Source organism: Sciurus vulgaris, assembly GCF_902686455.1.
Source record: "Sciurus vulgaris genome assembly, chromosome: 16".
Taxonomy (NCBI): Eukaryota; Metazoa; Chordata; class Mammalia; order Rodentia; family Sciuridae; genus Sciurus; species Sciurus vulgaris.
The window spans coordinates 9,654,341-9,678,995 of NC_136477.1; the positions used below are offsets into that span (position 1 = coordinate 9,654,341).

At 40.0% G+C, this 24,655-nt stretch overlaps 1 protein-coding gene across 5 annotated transcripts; it reads left to right on the forward strand.

The window, feature by feature from the left end:
• Positions 1-17: 17 nt before the first annotated feature.
• LOC306646519 (zinc finger protein 177) lies at positions 18-17,188 on the forward strand. Of its 5 annotated transcripts, XM_079115119.1 has the most exons (11): positions 18-163; positions 3,259-3,428; positions 7,293-7,423; positions 7,699-7,927; positions 8,518-8,643; positions 9,117-10,140; positions 11,004-11,089; positions 11,666-11,792; positions 12,155-12,247; positions 12,735-12,811; positions 13,513-17,188. In XM_079115119.1, exons 7-11 carry the CDS (start codon positions 11,057-11,059, stop codon positions 13,753-13,755), a joined length of 573 nt encoding a protein of 190 aa, XP_078971245.1. In that variant the 5' UTR covers positions 18-163; positions 3,259-3,428; positions 7,293-7,423; positions 7,699-7,927; positions 8,518-8,643; positions 9,117-10,140; positions 11,004-11,056; the 3' UTR covers positions 13,756-17,188. The 5 variants fall into 5 exon arrangements, with proteins under 5 accessions (XP_078971245.1, XP_078971241.1, XP_078971243.1 ...); XM_079115115.1 differs by lacking the exon at positions 3,259-3,428 and having other exon boundaries at positions 7,699-10,140; XM_079115117.1 differs by lacking the exons at positions 18-163; positions 3,259-3,428 and adding an exon at positions 5,722-5,740 and having other exon boundaries at positions 7,699-10,140.
• Positions 17,189-24,655: the final 7,467 nt, after the last annotated feature.

Consider the following 24,655-nt stretch of genomic DNA (forward strand, 5'->3'; position numbering starts at 1 on the left):
GGCGGGGCTTCGGGAGCCTGCGCTCGGGGTTGGGGAGGCTCCGAGGGCCCGATCTGTCCGTCGGCCCCGGAGCTTGCGGGTTCTCACCGGGTAGGTAAAGAGAGAACCAGAGCGGTGGACGAGGCTGGGGAGGGACCAGGCTCGGCCTGCCGAGTGGACTCAGGCGAAAGCAGACCTGGGGGCGTGGCTTTTAATATTCCAGAGGCCAGGTAAGATGGGACCTGGTCGCAGGGCGAGTCCGTTGGGAATTCCTAGGGGCTGGGCTGAGGTTAGAGCCCGGCCTTCAGGTTCCCCTGGGCCGAGGAGTAGGATGCTCATCGCCTGCATCAGTGCTGACCCTTGCCCATGGTAGAGTCCTGTACACAGGACTTCATACTTAGAAATCTGAGCCTACCAATCCGTGCGATAAATACTTTTCCATTCATTCAGTCCTTTTAGGTCTTTAATTTCCCCTTTCATTGTGTTATTGATTATTGCTCTGTGAAGGAAAGCTATTGAAAAGTATTTAATTAGGTCCTTTTATCTGGAAACGCTGCTAAACTTTAACATCTGTAAGTTCATTATTTTGGACTTTAAATATAAATATATTTTCTGTGCATTTTTATTCTAATGATCATAACTCATTTATTTGTCTTCTTGTTTGTGCATGACCTCCTAAACTATAAGTTAGATAAGAAATTAAGTATTCTTCTCTGGGTTAATAATGATCAGCAAGGTTCCCATGTTAGCTGTTTGCTGTACTTTGTGGCCTTTATTAAAGTTAATGAAGTCCTGTTTTGAATCTGCTTTGTGAAGACATTTTATCGATTTTGATTAACGTTGTGCCATGTCTATGCAACTATTAAGCTGATAATAATTTACTCCAACTTGATTTATGATGTCACGTCTGTACGAAACAAGACCCCCCCCCCATTACAGTCAGCATTTTATTCCCTAGTACGCAAAGTCCATCCCCAGTTACTCATTGACCAAGTATAATGGGGTTCACAGACTTTCCAAAAGTCACCTAGGTTTTACTGTCTTCTATTGGATTATTACAAGAAATATACCTCAGGTTGTTCCCACTTCCCTTTTTTCTCTTATGGTGGGAAAGTCTTCTTGTGGCAAATGTATTCTGGCATGTATGAAACTCTTACTTCTTTACCTAAATTACTCCCCCCCCCCCCCTTTTGGTGCTGGGGATTGAACCCAGGGGGCACTAAGCCAGCCCTTGTTTTTGTTTGATTTTGAGACAGGGTCTTGCTAAATTGCTTGAGGACCTTGCTAAATTGCTGAGCCTGGCCTTGACCGGCTATTCTCCTGCTCAGCCTCCAGAGTTGCTGGGATTACAGGGAGTGGGTGTGTCTTGCTCTTTTATAGATCCCAGAATCCCCTTCATCTCTTTCTTCTCCAAGTACATATCTGAGGGCAGGAAGGAGCATAGGAAGTGATCTATAGCAACTCCTTGTGCTGGGAAGTACAATCTGGAGGTGAGCTGTTAGCAACCCATTGAGCTGGGAAGTACTATCTAGGGAGGTTAGCTGTTAGCGACTCATTATCTTTGATAACCAGCTCTCATCTTCTGAACCCCCATTATTCATTACCTATGTTGACTGCCAGGCCTTTGCCCCTGCCTCAGTGTGTTGAGGAATATGACATATCCTGTCCTCTCAGACTAGGCAGGGCCACTGATATCTGTCTTTGAAATCAGGAAAGGGTCCTGTTCCCTCAGTGTTGAAGATTAAACACCCAAGAAATGCTGAGGCAAGCGTAAAAAGCAAGTTTTATTTAAGAGAGGGACAAAGGTGCAGACTTCTCCTGAGAGAAGTGGGGCCCAGAGCTGGATGCCCGCGGGAGTGGGTGTGTCTTGTTCTTTTATAGGCCCCCAGAATCTCCCCACACTTTCTCTTTCTTCTCTTCCTAAGTGCCAAGGGCAGGAAGGAGCAACCCAGGGGTCAATCACTTGTGCATCCCCAGAGGTGTTAGCAGTGTTGGGGAGGGGATGCTCTGGAACTGTCAGCAACCCTTTGAGCTGGGAACTGTGATCCCAGAGGTTAGTTGTTAGCAACCCATTGATAACCAGCCCTCATCCTCTCTTAACTTCCTTCATTCATTACCTACACTGACTGCCCTGCCTCAGTTTGTTGAGGAATGTGATACTTCCTGTCCCCTAAGGCCAGGTGGGGCTGCAGGAAGATTGTTTTTTGGCAAAGAAAGCTCCTGGAGAGTCGGTACAGTGAGCTCATTTTATAGAATCATTCTCGTGTTCCCATCATCCTCATCTACTTGCCCCCTTACACCACCATTTAAATCTGTCTGTCCCCTTGATATAGGACAGATGAGCTTGGACACCCAAGGAATTGTTAGGAAGCAGGTTTATTTTAGCTGCTTGCAGCAGTCGAGAGAAGGCTAATGCCTAAAAATCTGTGGACCCTGAAGTCTAAGTTCTTTTAGATTTATACTCAGTGGGGTGGTTACATGTCAGTGGGCGGGTACATAATGGTTACTCTTTGTCGCACATTTTTAGGCTAGACAGAGGTTTCACAAGTTTTGTATGCAAACTTGGCATTTACAAGGACGTGGAAGCTACAAACCACAATGCTGTTTGCAGAAATTTTTGTGGATATCCTGTTGATGCTCTTTGTAAAAATCTTTCTGACAAGAAGAGAAGCTTAATTATGGCAAGGGTCTTTTGGGTGGGGGTACCTGGTCTGCTTCACCCTTATGAAGTGATAGAGTTTGTTTTGTTTTGTTTTTTTCAGTGCTGGGGATGGAACCCAGGTGCTGCTCATACTAGGCAAGTGTTCTACCACTAAGATATAACTCCAGTCCCAAGCCAGATTTTATTTAGGACAAATGCAGTAGGGGATAGAGACCATAATATAGAACTGGACTCAATTCTGAACACAGGATGGGCAAGTAGAAATTTATAAGCTAAGGAACATGGTGGTGGTTCTAGATAACAAGTAGACCTGAGCATTGGGAACATGGAGTTTAAAGGGTTAATTCTATACACTGAACCTACATGCCAATTCTCTGCAAGTCTTTCTTTGAAGCAACTCACACAAGGCCATTCAGCTGTGTTTTAAGAGATAATAGTATTTGGGCTGCGGTTGCTCAGTGGTAGAGCGCTTGCCTAGCATGTGTGAGGTACTGGTTCGATCCTCAGCACCACATAAAAATAAATCAATTAGTTGAATAAAGATAAAAAATTCAATATGCTTAAAAAAATAGATAACGCTATTTACAACCCTTGACTAACAAGCTTATTATTTTCAGGGTGTTCTGGTCCTTGCTCCTAATGCCATTTCAATAATGAGGAAACAATTTTGTGGAAAAAGAAAAAGAAGTTTTATTGATTTACTTGCAAAAGAGAAACACAGGGGACTCCTGTTCCAGAAGCTATGATTCTGCCTATGATTCAGGGGGAACAGAGGATTTTTAAAGAGGTGATTCAAAGGCCACAGTCCATATGTACCCTGGTGTATTTCACTTGTTAATTTGAAAGAGAGCCATTTCTTAAATCTTCTGGTGCCATCCCTGGAGTCTGAATTACTTCATTCCTGTGATTGATGTGTGCTCAAGGACAGATAACTGGGCCTAGGATGGGGAAAAGGGTAATCCTGATTGTTCAGAGGTTAGAGAGGGGGAAAGGGAGAAGACAAAAAAGTCCATTTTGAAATAAGCCTCAGCGGCAGAGCAGCAAGGGATATACTCAAAGCATGATATGGACCTCTGCTATATTCTTTTGTCTTAGAGCTGAAGAGTATAGGTCCAAAAACTCCTCTACTGACAAGAAAAAGGAAAGGAAAGAAAGAAGCACAAGTTATACTGATCGGGGATGGGTCTGGATGAAAGAGGACCTTTGGGACCTTTACACAAACCAAAATGACCCAGAGTTTCCTTTAAGGTGAAATATGCACAGTAGGGGTTAAAAATATAATACGATCCTACCAGCAGTCAAAAGAGGTGGTGCCTAGGTGGAATTCTCTAGAAACCTTCCCTCCTGTCCTAATAACAGCTAAGCTCACAAAGAAGCAAGTTGTGGTTCTCCTGAGAAAAAGCACTCTCTCCTATGAGGGTACTTTCTCCTCTAATAAACTGCTATTCTTTCACTACGTCTCATGGCTTGCTTGAAATCTCGTGCAAAGACACAAAAGCCAAGAATATAACATGATTTCTAGCATGATCTTACGGATATCATCATCTTATGTCCTTATGGGTTGGTTGTGGGGAGAGAGTCAGAAAGGAATATTGCTAAGAGAAACCATCACAGATGAGGAGGAATTTTAGGTAAACCAATCTAACAGACTTCTTGCTGAACACAGGCCAGAATGATCACACATCACCTCCAGGAAGGTAGAAGCTAAGAACCTGGTTAGATATTGTTAAATTAAGTTTGGCCTCAAACGGCCCCTGCAATGTGGACTGTAGCTTAAGCAATTTGTATCAGCCAATTACAGCAGTCAAGCTTCAGCCAACCTCAGGCTGCCAGCTGATCAGCCCATGCTCATTTAAAGCAAATGCTTCAGCCAAGCAGTTTATTTCTGCATTTCACTTTCTCTTCTTGAGCTAAATATAAATAAATAAATAAATACAACATGGGGAGGGGCACTCTGAATTGTAGCATAATACAACAGGGTCTTCTCTTGGTCAATGTGAAACCACTGAGCACAACCAAAAGGTAAAGAATAGAGAAAGGCAGGGTGGAGCACGTCTGTAAGCCTAGCCACTCTGAAGGCTGAAGCAGGAGGTGCAAGAGTTCAAATCCAGCCTCAGCAATTTAGCGAGGCTCTAAACAACTCAGCAAGACCCTGTCTCTAAATAAAATATTTAAAAGGCCTGGGGATGTGGCTCAGTGGTTAAGTGCCCCTGGGCTTAATCCCCAGTACCAAAATATAGAGAAAGATTTGTACCCTCCGTGAGGAATGAGAGCCCTGGAGTTATTTGCAAAGCTTTGCTCTCCCTGAGGAAAGGAAGTGTGGACATTTTATTTTGTGAGCCTATGCATATATATATACAGACAAACACATGTAGGGTTGGGCAATTTCTGAGTATACTCAACTGGAAGGGAGGATGGCAGACATTGACGTTTCTGGGCCTGCTCAGTTCAATATTATAGTGAACCAAGTTAACTGCTAGGTGCCTAACAGAATGACTGATTTGTTCACCTTGTCTGGTTCTAAGTAAGTTTCTCCAGAAAGTTTTATCTGAAACAAAAAGGACACTTTCAAGGTGCATTAATATAGGAGTTTGTTCGTAAAGGTGTGAGCTTCGCTTAGCATCTAACAACAAATTTCAATCTGGAACACCGCCTATGAGTTTTAGAACCTTTTTCTTGCTCAAATAAACTTCATTTTCAGATTTTTCTTTAACATCAAGGATGATCAGATAGAGGATGGGGAGGAGGGAGTTCTGGATAAACTGGGTTTCACAAGTAGTTGTGCAGATGAGCTTCAGAAAAGGTTCAAGAGCTTGAGTGAAGTTTGATCCTGCAAGGAATCATTGTCGTTAGGACAGGATCAAGGGATTTTCATGCTATCTGGGTGCTAACTTTTTGAGGACTCTCAAGCGAAAAATGCACGCCAATCTCTGGGTGTCAAATGACCCCAAATCATGTATTTGCAGGACCGTGGACTGGAAGGAGGGAAGCCGACCCTCCGCCAGCCCATCCTCTGGAGCCACGCCCCCATGGACTTGCGCGTCTGCGCGTGCGCGGGCTGGCAGCCATCTTGGCCGCAGGCTCCTTGCCTCTTCTAGGGTAGGTTTCTGTGCGGCAGCATCTGGCCCTGCCGGGAGCGGCCGCCTGGGAGTGGGAGGGTCTAAAAAGGAGGCGCTGCGTGCTCCGGCCTCGGGTGGGCGCTCCGGAGCCACAGTTCCCACTCCAAGCGCCCTGGCCGATCTAAGCGGCCGCTTGGTCCCCGGGCGCGGGCGGATCCGCGCGGCTTCAGAAGCCTCCTCAGCAGACTTTGTGACCTTTTTCCGAAAAGGAAAAACATCCCTGCCCTCCAGGTCACGGTGACCCCGGCTCCTGGCAGTTAGTGTCTCGGGAGCCTTTGGAAGTGTTCTGGCTGTGCGGTCAGTTCCTTACGTGCAGGTGAGGGATAACACCGGTTCAGGCAGTCAGGGGGTACGTGGATCCGAGGTCATCCAAAGTGTAAGTGGGATGCACATAAATGCAGAATTGCGAATTATTATCCGCATATCGAAAAACATTCGGCCTTTGGTTTTTTGGAATTGGCTTATTTCACTTAGCATGATATTCTCCAACTCCATCCATTTACATGCAAAAGCCATCATTTCATTATCTTTAAGGCTGAGTAATATTCCATTATGTATATATACCACATTTTTTTTTTATTCATTCATCTGTTGAAGGGCACCCAGGTTGGTTCCATAGTTTAGCAATTGTGAGTTGAGCTGCTATAAACATTGATGTGGCTGTGTCACTGTAGTATGTTGATTTTAAGTCCTTTGGGTAAGAACTGAGGAGTAGGATAACTGGGTCAAATGGTGGTTTCATTCCAAGTTTTCTGAGGAATCTCCATACTGCTTTCCAGAGTGGCTGCACCAGTTTGCAGTCCCACCAGCAGTGTGTGAGTATGCCTTTTTCCGCACATCCTCACCAACACTTATTGTTGCTTGTATTCTTGGAGTGAGATGGAATCTTAGTGCTTTTTGTTTTTGTTTTGTTGGTGGTAGGGAATTGAATGCAGGGGCACTTAACCACTGAACCACATCCCTAGCCACCTTTTTATATTTATTTAGAGACAGGTGTTGCAGAATTGCTTAGGGCCTCGCTAAATTACTGAGGCTGGCTTTGAACTCCTCATGCTCCTTCCTCAGCCTCAGCCATTTTTTCATATATTTGTTGATCAACTGTATTTGTTCTGTGAAATGTCTGTTCAGTTCCTTAGCCCATTTATTGATTGGGTTATTTGGGTTTTTTTGGCCATTAAGTTTTTTGAGTTCTTTATATATGCTCAAGATTAATGCTTTGTCTGAGGTGCATGTGTTAAAGATTTTCTCCCCATCTGTAGGCTGTTTCTTCACATGATTATTTCTTTTGTTGAGAAGTTCTTTAGTCTGAATCCATCCCATGTCTCCTCCCCCGCCCCACTGTTAAACATCCCTTAACTAACATTCCTTCACTTTAGGGGGAATCCTCATATCCAAACCACAACAATAATCATGTGAACTTATGTTACTACTGTTTCTGGCACACAAATCACAATTGTTATTAGTTATGTCTGTGAGGTATAATACTCTACAGTTTCTAATGGCATAAACATAAATAATTTCATCTCCTGCAGAAAGGTGACTAATGAGTAATGGTGACAAATGAGTAATGCCTGTTGCTTAAAGATTCATGGTATGAGACAAGACTCCATTATTACTTAACCAAAAGGAATCGAGATTAACCTGTTCACTCATTTCGGACACTGTCTTGAAGACTCACTGGATGCTAGCCATTGATCTTTCCCCATGTGGTAAGTCAATTCCCTGCTTTAACTAGCCTGTGAATGGCTTGTTATCAGAGTCCAGTGTCTATTCTGTACTGCTTCTGAGCAGCAGGGGGCTGAAGTAGATATAAATATCCTATTGTCTAAATCCTGGGATTTGGGAAGGAAGAATGCTTTTGTGGGAAAGGTTCTGCTGGACTTTCATTTCTTTTTCTATAAAATGATATTAATAAATTCTCCTTCCTGGTTATCAGAGCCTTAAACCCTTTTTCTGATTTCAGGTAAGACAGGCTGCTCAGCATTTTATGGCAACTTAGAATTTGTACGGAGTGGCTTCCAGGCTTGTGAGTATGGAAACTATGGGCATCCTGGGGTCTCAGGTTTTATTTTCTCTTCTCAAGATCCTCAAGACCTTTTTTTGTCTTCATGAGGCAAAATCAGAAGAAGAAAGTATGGTGAACGAGTGGTTGACAAATTATTCTCAGGTAAGTAGGAAACTGACTTTTCTGTGGAAAAATATGCTGCTTTCTATCAAGTAACTGTATTTCCTCTAAGTGGAAAAGAACTTTTTCAAACAAAGAGGACTTAGGAACTAAGTTTCCAGTGAGATTTCCTCAAGTTATAGCCTCTCATGTGGTTAACAAATTATATAAGGAAGTAATACCATTATTCCAGTACTTACTAATTCATTCTAAATTTCATTTATGCTCGATTGTACACTTTCATTTTTCTATGGTAGACTGCAAAGGAGAGAATGAACATACTTCTTAGAATTTATGTTCACTGAACCTTTTATTTGAGTGCTGTAATGTGCTCATGACTACAGTAAAACCTGTTAGTGGAGAAAAAGAAGGCCAGAAGGGATCACTGTCTAACGTGGTGAGATGCAGTTAGGTGAAAGAGATGCTCTTACAGCCATGTGACTAACTTAGATCACCACTGAATATGAACAGATAGAGCAGTGAGGACCATCAAGTGATAGAAGACCATGGAACCCACCAAAGTAGTGGGTCCCTCCAAAAGACATAGTAGAGAGGGTGACTTGTCTCATGCCAGCATGTTTGTTATGGTTTAGGACTCAGTGTCCTTCGAGGATGTGAACTTGACCCAGGAGGAATGGACTTTGCTGGACCAAACTCAGAGAAACTTATACAGAGATGTGATGCTGGAGAACTACAAGAATCTAATTGCATTTGATAAGGCTGGTACCATTTCTTCAATTTAGTTTTTCCTGAATAAATATGAAGTATTATATTTTAGGCTCTGCAAATTAATAGCAGTACAATCATAAACAAACCAAACATGCTCTTTTCATAGACCTTAGTGTCTAGTGACTTTTTCATGAGCATGGAAATCTATTTGTTGTACTGGTTTTCTTTTCTCCATGGATAAAAGACTTGGGGCTTCATACCTATGTGTACAGGCTTAAGCCTGTGTTACAGAGGAAAGATCCCTGATCTTTTTGTTACACAAGGAAAGAGAAAACCAGACTATTTGTATTTGCAGTTCACGTGAAAGCTTACTGGCTGATTATGCTGGACTTGTAGATCATGCTGTTTCTCAGTTATGCCTGAAGTGACTAGAATGCCAGAAAAGCAGAACCTTGGCCCGGGGTTTATGGAAACATCTGTCATCCCTTGCACCTTCTTCTTACGTCCTGTCTCTTTCCCTGAGAGCAGGGAACCAGCCATGTAGACCCGGTCTGACTTTTCATGTGGTACTAGAAGAGCTGAGGACAGTGAGGAAAGTTCTCCAAGGTGAAAGAAAAGGCAGATGTGATTCTTTGAGAAACAGCCATTATCTAGAAGAGGTACAGTCCATTTGCAAATGTTAAGTAGAAAACTTTTGAAGAGGCACTTTTTTCCTAAGAATATTGAGGCCACATGGTTTCTGAGGTTGCTTGGGTAACTTAAATTTCTTTGTTTTCCACTTTGCATCCATCTTCAAAGCTTTTGATCCGACAGTGAGAGTAAAGAAATTTATCATTTGCACTTAGCTCTTTGTCCATTTTCTTTCAACTTCCTCTCCCTGATTATGCCTGTAACTGTTTTATCATCAATTTTAGTGTTTCAGGGACTGGGGCATAGCACTTTCCTAGCATACATGAGGCCCTTGATTTAATACCCCACACCAAAAAATTTAAAAATTACCAATCTTAGTGTTTAGGGAATTATTTCTTCATACATCTACCAATTTGACCACAGACCTTATTATTTCCAAACTCTTAAAACAGCCAAATCTCTCCATTTTCAGGTTTGGTTTGGTTTTGTTTTTAACAGGAAAACTACATTCCAGGTCAGTGTTTGAAAGTATATACATACTGGTATCGCACTTTTAATACCTTCCTTCCATCATTTATATCTCCAGGAACTTAATCTTTTTCCCCTTAAAATCATATGCCTTCTTGATTAAGAGTCTCCATTTGTTTTCCCCAGGGCAGTGTCCTGAAATGTTCACGTTTGTGTTTCCTCCCCAGTTCCATGGGGTCAGGCTGGTCTACACAAGCACGTGGATCCACTGGTCACCGTGGTGTAGTTAGGGAGCAGGCTCTGTTCAGCACCTCCATTCTCAGATCTTTTTCTTCAACAGTGCTGAAACTTCTCTGCTGGCCTCCTATACTTCCCTAGGAGAATCCCTACCGCAAGGCATTCTCATCCATAGACGGTTGGGCTAAGAATGTCAAGAGAGATGCACAAAGGTAGGAGTTCTCAGGAGACAATGTATAATCAGGTATGGGCACTGCAGACAGAGCCTTGAAGGTGGGCTCCTGAGAGAAGGAGATCTGATTTCAAATCCTAATTCTGTTATGCGGTTTGGCAGCATTAATTTTTTTAAATTTTTTTATATATACTTTTAGTTGTTGATGGACCTTCATTTTATTCATTTTTTAATATGCAGTGCTGAAAATTGAACCCATTGCCTCACACATGCTAGGCAAGCACTGTACCATGTGCCATAACCCCAACCCAGCAGCATTAAACTTTGATGACTTCAGATATACAGCTAAGTGTGATAAACATTATCACACTTTAAGGAATATGATCCTTTTATTATTAAATGAAACTATGTTTACCTGTATGGAAAAACAGGCAAATGATAATTTCTAATTTCTACAAATCTCTATGGATTGCCAGTTATTGTTCTGAGTAATTTACATATGTTAACTAAGTCAGTCCAACCCTAAGAGGTATGTCCCATTTTAAAGATGATTCAACCAGGGGTGTGGTACAAAAATACTTTAGATCTAGCTACTTTGAAGATTTGTTTTTCTATACGGGACTCAGCTCTTTCCCTAGTGAGTCCTGATTTCTGTCATTAGTAAATGGCATTTAGAGACAATTAGACACTATAAAAGTATACTGCTCCTGAACTGTTACTGACTATAAGCCTTTGCAGTGGTTCAGGCCAGGAAAAACTTCAAAAAGAAAAAATTAGTAAGTACATACTATGTAAGAATTACATTATGTTCTTGCATAGGAAAACAAATCTTAACTCTTACATAAATATGAGGAAGCTTCCATGGCTGTAGGTGTTGAATGTGAACATCTTTCTTCTCTCTAGCTCTGTTTGCTTAGGACCATGTCCAGCTAGGACAGAAATACAAGAGAGAAAGAATGGCTGCAGGCTTGCTGCCAGCTTGGTCACAGGTATGTAGGAAATAATTCTGTTTTCAGTAAAACATTACTTGTGCTTTAAGCACATCTCTCACTCATGACTTGCAGCTTCACAGCCCAACTGTGGCTGGCCCAGTCTTCTTATAAATAGTGGGTTTTTAAAGAGAGAATGTCAAGAAAAGCTACAACATTAGTTGATTTTTTTTGGATTCTCATCCAAATCAAGTGTGAATTCTGTATTCCATACTCTGCTGGGTGCTGTGAAAAAAATTTTTTCACTAGGAAAAACTTACTAATTTCTCAAGTATTTCATCCTGCAGCCTGATCTATCTGTACTGGATCTAAGTAAGACAAAGAGTCACAACCTAATTGTGCAAAGATCAAATCAACCATGTCTTTAAAAACCTTATAGAACTATAAGCCTGGATGAAACAGCCCAGGGGATTAAGGTTTAATGAGAACTGAGCCTTGGGGCTGTAACCGAAGACCTCAGACACTTGTCTAAGCTTCCATGCCTTGGCTCCCTTCCCCAGTGCTGTCGGCTTCACCCATCTTCCTGGTATATTAAGACAAGTCATTGGCTGAGCCAGAACGTGTGTGTTGTTTTAGAATTCAGTGACCTTCCAGGAAGTGGCAGTGAACTTCTCCCAGGAAGAGTGGGCATTGCTGGACCCTGCTCAGAAAAATTTATACAGAGATGTGATGCTGGAGAACTTTAGGAACCTGGCCTCAGTGGGTAAGGCTGGCCTTAACTTCATTTATTTATTTGTTCACAAAGCAAGTAGTTTTTAAGCACCTATTGCATTCCATTCTATGAAAAGAATGGCAATATTTGGTAAACACAGAATGGATGGTCCCTGTCATTAAAAACTTTTGTATGATCTTGGGCCTGGATTTCAAAGGCCACTTCCCTATGGGGCACAGAGTGTCTCCTTCTTGGGCCTTGTGAAGGAGCTCTGCTCTGATTATTGCTGCTCCTAAAGCTGAACTTAACCATCTTCAGCATCCTTTGAGGCCAAAGTATTAGAATCAGTTTTGTGGAAAGTCTTCTTGTCTCCTGCACAGTCCTCCCACATCATATGTTTTCCTTGCATGTAGGGTATCAGCTCTGCAAACACAGTCTGATCTCCAAGGTGGAACAGGAAGAGCTGAGGACAGATGAGAAAGGAATTTTCCAAAGCACCTCTAAAAGTGAGTCTTGGGCAGAAAAGAGTTACTGCATGGAACAGTCTTGATCAGTGAGATTTGGGGATGAATCAGTGCAGGAAAAAAAGGGTGAAACCATGACTGATCTTCCTTTAATCAGTCCCTTCATTCATATTTTCATTAGGTCTTAGAGAAAGAACTGTTTTGATTTCTCTTTAAATTCAGTACCTCATGAATGCTTTGTTTTCAGGTGTTCCTATTTTGCTTTCCAGATAATACCACATCTTATTTTCTCAAACCGCCAGAATCCTTGCTGAGTAAAATTCCTCTCATTTCCATCGAATTTTCTATCCTTAGCATCTCTTTCCAGAGCCTTTTGTTTATTTGTTTTTTGTCTCTGGTTGCTTTTTCTCTTTAACATTTTCTTGTATTTGGAAACCAATCAACAGGGGTCTGCTTCTTTTTTTTTTTTTTTTTTCATATCAGCCTTTTCTCCCAATAATTATTAAAAATTTTTCCTTATACTTTTCAGACTGGGAAATTCAACTAAAAGATACAATTCCTGTGCAGAATGTTCCTGGAAATACAAAATTCAGTAGCATAAAAATGGTAAGAAATGATGCCAGGCATGGTATCACACTGAGGATCACAAATTTGATGCCAGCCTGGGCAACTTGGCAAGACTGTTTTGAAAGAAAGGGCTGAGGGTGCAGTACAGTGGCACAGTATTTGCTTACTGTGTATAAAGCCCTCGGTTCCGCCTCCAGTACTTAAAATTTACTAAGAATGATTCCTGGTTCTTCATGGAAGTCTGAGAATTACAAGTTAAACAACACACTTGAATCAGGGCATGAGTTGAGGAAGTGGCATTTACTCATCAGAAAACTGTCCTAGAAGGCAGTATTAGAAAAATCTATAAACCTAATTCATCACTTGCTGCCTTACAGATAATACCCACAAGTAAATATTTACTTAAATATGGTTCTAGCATTAGGTATTTAAGTATTTTCACTCCTTATTAGAGAAACTGTATTGAACAGAACATTGAGCTTATTCACCTTGAAAAATTAAGAGTAAAAGTCATACCTATGGTCCCAGCACTCAGAAGCCTGAGGCAGGAAGATCACTTGAGTCTCAAGATTAGCCTTGGCAGTATAGGGATGCCTTGTCTCCTTAAAAACAAATTATGAGTTATAACCAACATCAGTCATAATCATCTACTTCTTGTAGCAAAATCCACATACAAGAGAATTCCTATGGGTGAGATTAAAGTGAGAAAGCCTTTAGTCATGACTTATCCTATTCAATAGGTACCAACCCAACCTGGCGAGAAACCTACAGAATGTAGTCATCGTAAAAGATTCTTCAGAAAGAACCCTTACGTTATTTTTACCAGGCATCACACGGAAGAGAAATGCTATAAATATACAGAATATGGCAAAGCTTTCAAGCATTCCTCAACTGCTAGAAGTCATGTGAATATTCACACTGCAGAGAAAATTTTAAAATTTAATGACTGTGGAAAAGCTTTCAGTCAGGGAGTCATGCCTTAGGAAACACTTAAGAACTCTCACAGGAGAGAAGGCTTACAAGTGTAATCAGTGTGGTATATCCTTCAGCCTGCAGTCTTCCTTCTCGGGATGTGAGCAAATACATACTGGAGAGACTGGAGAGAAATTCTGGGAAACTCACTGACTACAGAACAAAGTCTTCTCTTAGTGTTCATAAAAAAATACAAACTGTGGAGGAAAGCTTGGAATGTAACAAATACAGGAGAGCTTTCTCTGACCCCTTGTCCCTTCAGAATGTGTCAGAACTCACACTAGAGAGAAACTCTATGAGTGCAATGACTGTGGAAAAGCCTTCATTTTTCAGTCCTCCCTTAAGAAACACATGAGATCCCACACCGGAGAGAAACCTTATGAGTGTGATCATTGTGGGAAATCCTTCAGCCAGAGCTCTCATCTCAATGTACACAAAAGAACTCACACTGGAGAGAAACCCTATGATTGTAAGGAGTGTGGGAAGGCCTTCACTGTTCCTTCATCCCTTCAGAAACATGTGAGAACCCACACTGGAGAGAAACCCTATGAATGCAATGACTGTGGAAAAGCCTTCATTGATCAGTCATCCCTTAAGAAACACACACGATCTCACACTGGAGAAAAGCCATATGAGTGTAATCAGTGTGGAAAATCCTTCAGCACAGGCTCTTACCTTATTGTGCACAGAAGAACTCACACAGGAGAGAAAACCTATGAGTGTAAAGAATGTGGAAAGGCCTTTAGGAATTCCTCTTGCCTGAGGGTACACGTGAGAACACACACTGGAGAGAAGCCCTATAAATGCATGCAGTGTGGAAAAGCCTTCAGCACAAGCACTAACCTTATAATGCACAAGCGAATACATACAGGGCAGAAAAGTCTATGAATGAAATGACTTTGAAAGTTATGTTGTCTCATTCTTCATTCTAGAACTCACACTGGAGGGAAACTGTATTGTAAACAATGTGGAAAAAGCACTGAGGCACAACTCCTAATGATCTTACCAGTAGTGACTGTTTCATCCTCAAAGTGCCATAACTCATTAATTTGTAAGCATTAAAGACAATGTATCAGTAAACTCCGCTTGACTCATGCCATAGAAGTTTTGATAATGTAATATTATAAGTTAGTACTAAATAATGTCTGATTCCCATCAAGATGTTTTAGCCCCACAAATAATTTACAAGTGAGTTTATTAATAGGCAGATCCTATACATAATTTTAGTTAATTTATTTTAACTCATTTTGGACAGAAAACAGTCTTCATGGTATAGACCCATGTACAAAGTTGGTAGACACTTGCTCTGTGGCATACTGCATACTGTAGCTGATAGAACTGGTTATTGTCCCACTATTCGCCCCCCCCCCCACCTGTTCCTTAAAGTAAACTCTTAGACAATTTTGTTCAATTTGGCAATATGGAAATGGTGTTTAAGCACTCATTTCCCAGCTTGCCTTGCAGCAATATGATTGGCCAGATGTGTCCACAGTCCTTACCAATGAGAAGACAGATATCACTGAATGTGGCTTCTAAGGAAATTCATGGAAATAGGAATATCTCATCTAGCATTTTCTCTTACCATTTGCCCTTTCTCTTATGCTTTCTTTTTCCTAAGAAATACATCATCAAGAGAATAACAGTTACAAGATACTAATGACACAACAGATGATACATAATATCTACCTGCACCAATCCTGGACTGCTTATCCCTAAATTTCATGTACATGAGAAAATAAACTCCTAACTGGTTTCAACTATTCTTTTTACTGGGGATTCTACTCGGGCACTCGACCACTGAACCACATCCACAGCCCTGTTTTTGTCTTTTTTATTTAGAGGACAGGCTCTCACTGAGTTGCTTAGCACCTTACTTCTGCTGAGGCTGGCCTTGAACTGGCAATCCTGCCTCAACCTTCCAGGCTGCTGGGATTACAGGTGTGCACCACTGCGCCTGGCCAAACTACTCTTGTGAGAAGTTTGCCTGTAACTGATTTCAGTCCCAGCTGTGATATCTGATGTGCAGTCAAGTTTTATGAATTCTTCATATATGGTTGAAACTAGTGTTTAGTAATTGTTGGATATAACAGGCTATCTATCCATGTATCCATTGGGTAAATATTCCTGTTTTAAATTTGTATGATTACAAGCTATCTCCTGATCTGCCAATTATTGAGAAGTATGCTACAAAGTCACACCATAACTAAGCTGTCAAATGTTTTGTTTTTAAAGAATTTCTCTTACTTTCAGGCACCATAATTGAATGCATATAAGTTTACTCATTTTTACATGTTTCTGCTAAACTGTCCCTTTATTCTTACGTAGTGCACTTCCTTTTTCCCTGATAATTAAGTACTCATTAATTCACTTGATACAGCTGTGACCTACTGACCTAACTAATGCCATTTTCTCCACACCAACTTGTAAAGATGAGAGCAACTTATCTTTTCTCAGTACTCAGTTAATGCTGTTCCTACAGTAACATCTCAGTATTCATCTGCAGCTGTCCTCTATATTGATGGTTATATGCGATTGGCCCTGAGGAAAAGGAAGTATCAAGTACTTTATATGCCTTAGTAAAGTACATATGAATGATAGGACAAGAAGTAGACCAAACCTAGTAAAGGAATTCAACTGTCTGCAGCATGCAGAGATGTTCTTGCCAAGGTGAAAGGAACTTGTAACACCTAATTCAAAGAAATAGCACAGTGCTTGACATGCTTTTTTGAGTTCTGGAAGCATTATATAATACACTTGAATATTCTACATTGAACTATCTACAGATGACTATACTACTGAATTCTGCCCTATAAAAGAAACAAGCACTATGGAAACAATTTGAGAATCAATTTGAGGAACACATTCTGGCAATATATGAATGCAACATAACCAGGAGAGCAAACCAAGACAAAGACTGTATAGAACACAAAAACCTTCAAAAGTCATTTACAAAAGTAGGTAGTTTTCAAAAGAGAATCTGTCATGTTCAGTTTAACTTTATCCAGAAAAAGAAAGTTGGTTTTATACTAGAAGAATCAATAAATATCATTCATTTTTTAAACAGGACTCTTCCTCATTTAACCATCCTAATAATTATTTGGCACATAAAATGAATAAGGCAATGTTGTATATATTTACTGCATTATTAAACAAATATTATCATCCTAGAAGAATAGGAAACATTTTGGTAAATTTGAGATATTTCTGAGTTTGACACAGTGGCATAGGCCTGTGATCCCTGCTTACAAGGCTGAGGCAAGGGGAATCACAAATTTGAGGCCAGCCTGGGCAACTCACCAAGACTCTAAGTAAGTAGACTGGAAATAAAAAGGGGGAGGTATTATAACTCAGTAATAAGAGTACCCCACAGTTCATTCCCCAGTATTTTGGAGGGAGAAGATTTATGTGAAAACTTCTCAAAATATGATCACACTATGTACCAAAAAGGAAAAGAAAGAGGTTTTTTGTTTGTTTTTGTTTTTTTGTTTTTGTTTTTGTTTTTTTTGGTTTTTTTGGTTTTTTTTTTTTTTGGTGGTGCTGGGGATTGAACCCCAGGCAAGCATTCTACCAACTGAGCTATATCCCCAGCCCAAAAAAACAAGTCTTAAGTTTAAAAAGAAAATTAGGTCAGTAAGAAACCAGATGTGGTGGCATTATCTGTGGTTCCAGTACTGGGAGACTGAAGCAGAAGGATCTCTTGGGTCCAGGAGTTCTAGACCAGCCTAGGGTGAAATAGTAAGTTTGGTTAAAAAAAAAAAAAAAGATGACATGTGTGCCCACTATTACAAACAATACTTAATATATACTTCAATCCTAAATGTGAGACTAGGGAAAGATATAGAATCCCTAAGGACTAGAAAGGTAGAAGTATGTCTCATTATTACAATGATACAATTACCTAAGTGAAAAGCTGTAGAGAAATCTATAGAAAATTATTAGAGTTAATGAAAATGTTAGGGCCAAGAATGTAATTCAGTTGTAGAGCACTTGACTGCCATGTGCAAGGCCCTGGGTTTGAACCTTAACACCATAAAAAAAAAAAAAAAAAAGAAGAGGAAAATTGTTCAGTAAATTGCCGGAAACAATATCTTAATAAAGACCAACTTTTAATTTATCAGAAATATAAAAACAATTTTAAAGTCAGTACCATTTATAAGAGCAACAACACTAACATGCAAGAATAATTTAAAATCACTAAACCAAGCTGGGCATAGACCCAGCTACTAGGGAGATTGAGGCAGAAGGATTACTTAAGCCCAGGAATTTGATAACAACCTGGGCAACATAAGGAGACCCTGTCTCAGAGAAAAATACAACTTACCAAAGCCATTTTGAAAGCCAGTCTAATATTTAAGATGACCTTAAAAAAATACATTGGGGCTGGGGTTGTGGCTCAGTGGTAGCATGTGTGAGGCCCTGAGTTCGATCCTCAGCACCACATTAAAATAAAATAAAGGTATTGTGTCCACCTAAAACCAAAAAATAGATTTTAAAAACCCCACCTTTAAAAAAATCAATACATTCATTGGAAGATTCCATTTTGAAATGATTCAGTTCTCCTAAACTGTTCGATGCAAGATTTTAAAAGTTCCAAAATTGTACAGCTCTACTTCCAGATTGGATGGGGAAGGTTTACAGGAACCCATTGTAGCAACTGAAAAAACAAACAATTGTGATTTAGCATCTTTTAAAGACATTGTAAATCTGTAAACAGAAAGAAGGTACATGAATTACATGGCAGAGAAGGATGAGACCTTCTTGTCTTTTCCTGGATGAAAACAGGCTGGTGGAAGATCAGGCCTGCCACAGGCAGAGGAACTACAATGGAGTGTGAAAGACCAGTGAGGCACTTGTGGCCACACCGGGTTACTGTGACAGTGTAATAAGGACAATACTCAGTGTTGAGGGCCGTCTTGGACAAGATGGCGCCTGACAGCCAAAGGGCACTGGCTACCAAAATAAGGAAGTACCCAAAAAGGCTGCTTGCTGTTACTAGTTCCTTGGAGACTTATGATGTGTTAACCCAGGCTCAAGGATTGGCTATCTAATATCATGCCGCGCATGGACAGCTAGTGATTTATATAGTGTTATGCTGGCATTCCTCTGCATGCTCTCCTGCGTGAGAGAAAGCTTTGCTATAATTGGCTAATAAGCTAGGAGCCTGGGGGAGGAGAGAGGGAGAGAGAAGAGAAGGAAGATAGAGGAGAACAAAGGAGACAGAGAAACAGGGAGGGACACAATAAATCTCGGCAAACTAAAGATTAGTGGTGTCTCCTTTCTCCGCGCAGGTTCCGCTGGACAGAACAACTCAGAACTGTTCCTCCTGACAGTACTCTATCCCTCTGATGCTTTTGCCGAGTATACGGCAGCATGAGAGACTGGGCACTAACCTAGAAAAAAATGAGTATTTCCTGTTTAAGGTGGTTCCCTTCCAGGAGAAAAATCTCTTTTTTTTCAATTTTTGAGATTCTTTTATATGTAATACCCACACACAATTTTAAAAAATTAAATGACATAGGAAGCAGTAGGACAATATTACCAATAATCAGAAGAAAAAAGAGCCAATATAAATTGATCCATAGATAATAGGAATTAGCAGACAAGGACTTTTAGAAGAATTATCACAAGTATAGTAAATAAAACCAAAAAAAATTTAAATGGGTGAATATATGTAGAACTACAATATAGAAGAGTAGAATATCTAAAGTAGAAACATATCTTAGAAGTGAAAATTATCACTGAAATAAATTCTGTAAATGGGCTTAACATAGGAAGTGGGGGTAATCAATAAATTCGAAGACATGTTACTAAAAATACTCCAAGCCTAAGAACATAAAATGATGAGTGTTTTCTAAAACTGAACCAGAGATTCAAGAAGTTCAACACATTCAAGCAGGATAAATGCAAAGAAAACCATACCTAGATAAATCATAATCTGTTAGAAATCAAAGAAAATCTTAAAAGCATAGAGAGGGAGAAAAAGGACATTCTGAAGAATCATAGCTGACTTCTCAGCAGACATGAAAGAAAGCAGGAGAAAATGAAATTTATCTTTAAAACAGTAAAAGAAAACTCAGAACTAGAACCATATACTCTGCAAATCCTTCAAATGTAAAAACTCAGGGCTGCAGGGCAGAGCATAGAAGAACACTTGTCTAGCATGTGCAAGTCCAGGGGTTCCATCCCCAGCCCTACAAAAATAATAAACACCAAATGTATTTTCAGACAAATAAAAGCTGATGAGATCAACTCCTGTCGTTGGTGCTACAAGAAATAACTGCAGGAAGTGTTTTTCACTAAAGGAAAATAATCTCAGATAGAGGCACAGATTTATGGGAGGAAATTGAAGAACATGGAAAGGCAAAGAGGTGGATCAATATAAATACTATTTTTGAAAAATTTAAAAACTACTGATTGTTTAAATGTGGTATAATTTATAGCATAAGGAAAGGTAAAATATGACAATGGCATTAGGGATAAGGAAGAAAATAGAATTATATCTCATTTGTTGAGGTGATAAAATACTAAATGTAGATTTAATAAGGATAGTTTTAATTAATAAAGTAGATTTTCTCAACCAGAGTTATGCAAGGAAACCCCTCAGAAAACTATGCAAGTGACTATTTTTTTGAATTCTAGAATTCTCTACATTCCTGATGCATAATAGAGAAGTTAATTCATAACATGCAATGAATGACTTAGGGCAGTAGGGTTTAATTCTGTCTCTCAGACCCTGCTTTAGAGGAACCACTGATCTGTCCCCAAGTTTTCAATTCAGCAAATATTCAATGAATTGTCACAGCTGCATTCAAATAGGTTGGAAACCATAATTTAGAGCTTGTATGTATTACTATATTAGTTAATATTATAATTACATTCATCATTATTATATAATTATGTCACATAATTACTGCTGGTCTTAAATTTGCAATCCTCCTGCCTTGGCCTCCCAAATTGTTGGGATTACAGCTATGTTCCAACATGTCTACTAATAGATTGGTTTTTTGAAACCACTACTATAAGTTTTTTATGAGAACACTTTAAACATTAGGTCACTTTTTGTTTTTATGTAGAAGGAAATACCATATATGCATTATAACTTAAGAAAAATGGTCCTAGCGGTTGGTGGCCCATGCATGTAATCCTAGCAACTCCAGAGGCTAAAGAAGGGGGATCACAAGTTCAAGGCCAGTCTTGGCAACTTCATGAGACCCTGTCTCAAAAAATAAAATGGGTGCTCACTTCGCAGCACATATACTAAAATTGAAACAATAAAGAGAAGAATAGCATGGCCCCTGAGCAAGTATGACACGCAAATTCGTGAAGCGTTCCATATTTTTGGCAACAGAATAAAATTTAACCCCTGTCTCTCACTGTGCACAAAACTAAACTCAAAATGGATTAAGGACCTCGGAATCAGACCAGAGACCCTGCAGATTATAGAAGAAAAAGTAGGTCCACATCTGCAAAATGATGGCTTAGGACAGACTTCCTCAACAGGATCCCCATAGCACAAGAATAAAAGCAAGAATCAATAACTGGGATAGATTCCAACTAAAAAGCTTTCTCTCAGCAAAGGAAACTATCAGCAATGCAAAGAAAGAGTCTACAGAGTGGGAGAATATCTTTGCCACTCATAACTTCAGATAGAGCACTAATCTCCAGAATCTATAAAGAACTCAAAAAACCTACACCAAGAATGCAAATAACCCAATTGACAAATGGGCTTAAGGAAATGAAACACACTTCACAGAAGAAGATCTTACAAGGAATCAACAACATATGAAAAAATGTTCAACATCTCTAGTAATAAGAGAAATGCAAATCAAAACCACCCTAAGATTCCATCTCATCCCAATTAGAATGGTGATTATCAAGAATACAAGCAACAACAGGTATGGCGAGGATGTGGGGAGAAAGGTACACTCATACATTGCTGGTGGGGCTGCAAGTTAGTGCAGCCACTCTGGAGAGCAGTGTGGAGATTCCTTAGAAAACTTGGAATGGACCCACCATTTGACCCAGCTATCCCACTCCTTGGCCTATACCCAAAGGACTTAAAATCAGCATACTACAGAGATATAGCCACATCAATGTTCATAGCTGCTCAGTTGTGGAACCAATGTAGATGCCCTTCAATTGATGAATGGATAAAGAAACTGTGGTATATATACACAATGGAATATTACTCAGTCATAAAGAATGATAAAATTATGGCATTTGCAGGCAAATGGATGAAATTGGAGAATATCATGCTAAGTGAGATAAGCCAATCTCAAAAAACCAAAGGATGAATGATCTCACTGATAAGTGGATGATGACACATAATGGGGGGTGGAGGGGTTAGGGTTAGAGTCAGGGTTAGGGAGGGGGGCAAGAATGGAGGAAGGAAGGACTGTATAGAGGGAAAAAAGGGTGGGAGGGGTGGGAGGAAGGGAAAAATAACAGAATGAATCAAACAACAGTACCCTATGTAAATTTATGATTACACAAATGGTATGCCTTTAGCTCCTGTACAGAGAAACAACATATATCCCATTTGTTTACAATTAAAAAATAAATAAATAAATAAATAAAAAGGGCTGGGGATATAGTTCAGTGGTACAGCACTCCTTAGTTCAATCCCCAGTACTGTAAGAAAAAAAAAAAAAAAAAAAGCAAGCAACCCAGGATAGCTATATTAATACCAGACAAATATAGTCTAAGACACAGAAGAGCAGTTAATGATAAAGGAAATAATGATATGATAGCTGCTGCAGCCATCTTGCAACTAGATACATGCTGAGGTAAGATGAAAGACCAACAAGAATCTGGGTTCTTGATGACTTCAACAAGTCATTAAATAAGCCAATCCTGGAATTTCCCTTCTTGTTCAGCTGGGTTTCTTGTCTGTTTTAGAGGACTCAATTTTGTCAACCAATATTGTTTTCCTCCACACTCTCCTTGAACCAATTCTGAGAGAAATCGAGGAAAAAGATGTTCCTCAATAGAAATAATTTAAAGACCCTTTGCCAGTTAATACATCTGAAGCTTTTCACCTTGAATTTAGAGGAATCCCCGCCCCCATGTCAGGAACTTGGGCTCGGGTACTACTTTAAAAGCTATACTCATATTTTCTGTATTGCAATTCATAACACACATCTGAACTTAAATCTGTAGGACACTCACACCCATGAAAACTCTCATTGCTGATTAAAATTTGAAATATTGAAGCTTCCTAAGTGAGAAAATGAAATTACCATCTACTTCTGGTCCTGGACTAAGTTCCTGAATACTGCAACACAACTGCCAACCTTCAGCAGTCACATTCTTCTAAGTACATGCATTTGCTTGAGATGGACTTGATTGCTGCCGTTCACATTAGCCAAACTTCTTCCAATTGCTGATGTTAAAGATTCAAGGATAGGGGGCTGGGGAGATAGCTCAGTTGGTAGAGTGCTTGCCTTGCAAGCTCAAGGCCCTGGGTTCGATCCCCCCAGTACCACAAAAAAAAAAAAAAAAAAAAAAAAAAAAAAAGATTCAAGGATGTTTCCCTCCCCCTAGGGAAGGAATGACAGCATAAAGCAAGACATCTGTGTGAATAATAATCACTCCCCTACACTTCATAGCATTATTTGTAATTAAAGGGGAAAATAGGAATTTGACACAGCATCGGGACAAAGGGCTTTTCTGAAGCATTGTACCAGAATCTTCTGTAGTTTTGCATTTTCAAGTAAAAATATCAGAGGTTAAACTGTGCAGGCAACATTAAATTTAATATGATGTTAAAGTCTGAGCCAGCAGGATCTATGGTTTAACTACAATTTTTTCTTTATTTACATAGTAGCATCAACTGCTCAGCCAGCCTATTCTCATAGATCTAGCACTTTCAGAGGTTACTAATTTTACAATCCTGCGGAAATAATTTTGATATGCACATCCCTATCAGGCTTATAATCTGTGAGACTCATGCAAGAAATATCAGCAAAGTGGAAGAACGGGAAATGGAAAGTACTGTGGACTGAATTAAAGCAAATTTATTCCCAATGTTTGGATAATTATGTCCAAAATTAACCCTAATATATCTATACTAATAAGAAACTAATAAAAAATGTTTACAGACTCATCCAATTTAAAATACTATTATCATATTAGCCATGAAATAGTCCATTTAACTTTCCATTACTATAACAAAATACCCAGGATAATCACTCATAAAGTTTAAAAAAAATCTGGGCTGGGAGATACCTCAGTTGGTAGAGCACTTGCCTGCAAGTGTGAGGCCCTGGGTTCGATCCCCAGCACCGCCAGAAAAAAAAAAAAAATGAATGGGACTGGCGATATAGCTCAGTTGTTAGAGTGCTCGCCTTGTGAGCACAAGGCCCGGGGTTCAATTCCCAGCACCACAAAAAAAAAAAAAAAAAGCTGATTTCAGCTCACAGTTTTGGAGGTTTCGGTCCATAATTGATTGGCCCCAGTGCTTCTGGGCTGATGGCAAGGCAGCACATAGGAAGCACATGGTAGACCAAAGCTGTTCACCTCATGGCCAGGGAAAAAATGAGAAGTGGCTGGGGTCCCACTTTCCCCTTCAGGGGCACACCCTGAGTGACCTAATACCTCCTAGTAGGTCCCACATCTTACAGTTTCCACTGCCCCCCCATAAGACCAACCTGTAGACTAACACCTTAATATGTGAGCCTTTTAGGGACATTCCAGATCTAAAGTGTAACATTCGGCTCCTAGCCTCATGTGCATCCTACATGGAAAATGCATTTAGTCCATCTTCAAGCATCTCCAAAGTCTTACCAGAACTGCATTGCTCAAAAGTCCAAGTCCAGGACTAGGGGGAGAGCTCATTCAGTAGAGTGCTTGCCTTACAAGCATGAGGTCCTGGGTTCGATCCCCAGTACCAAAAAAAAAAAAAAAGTCCAA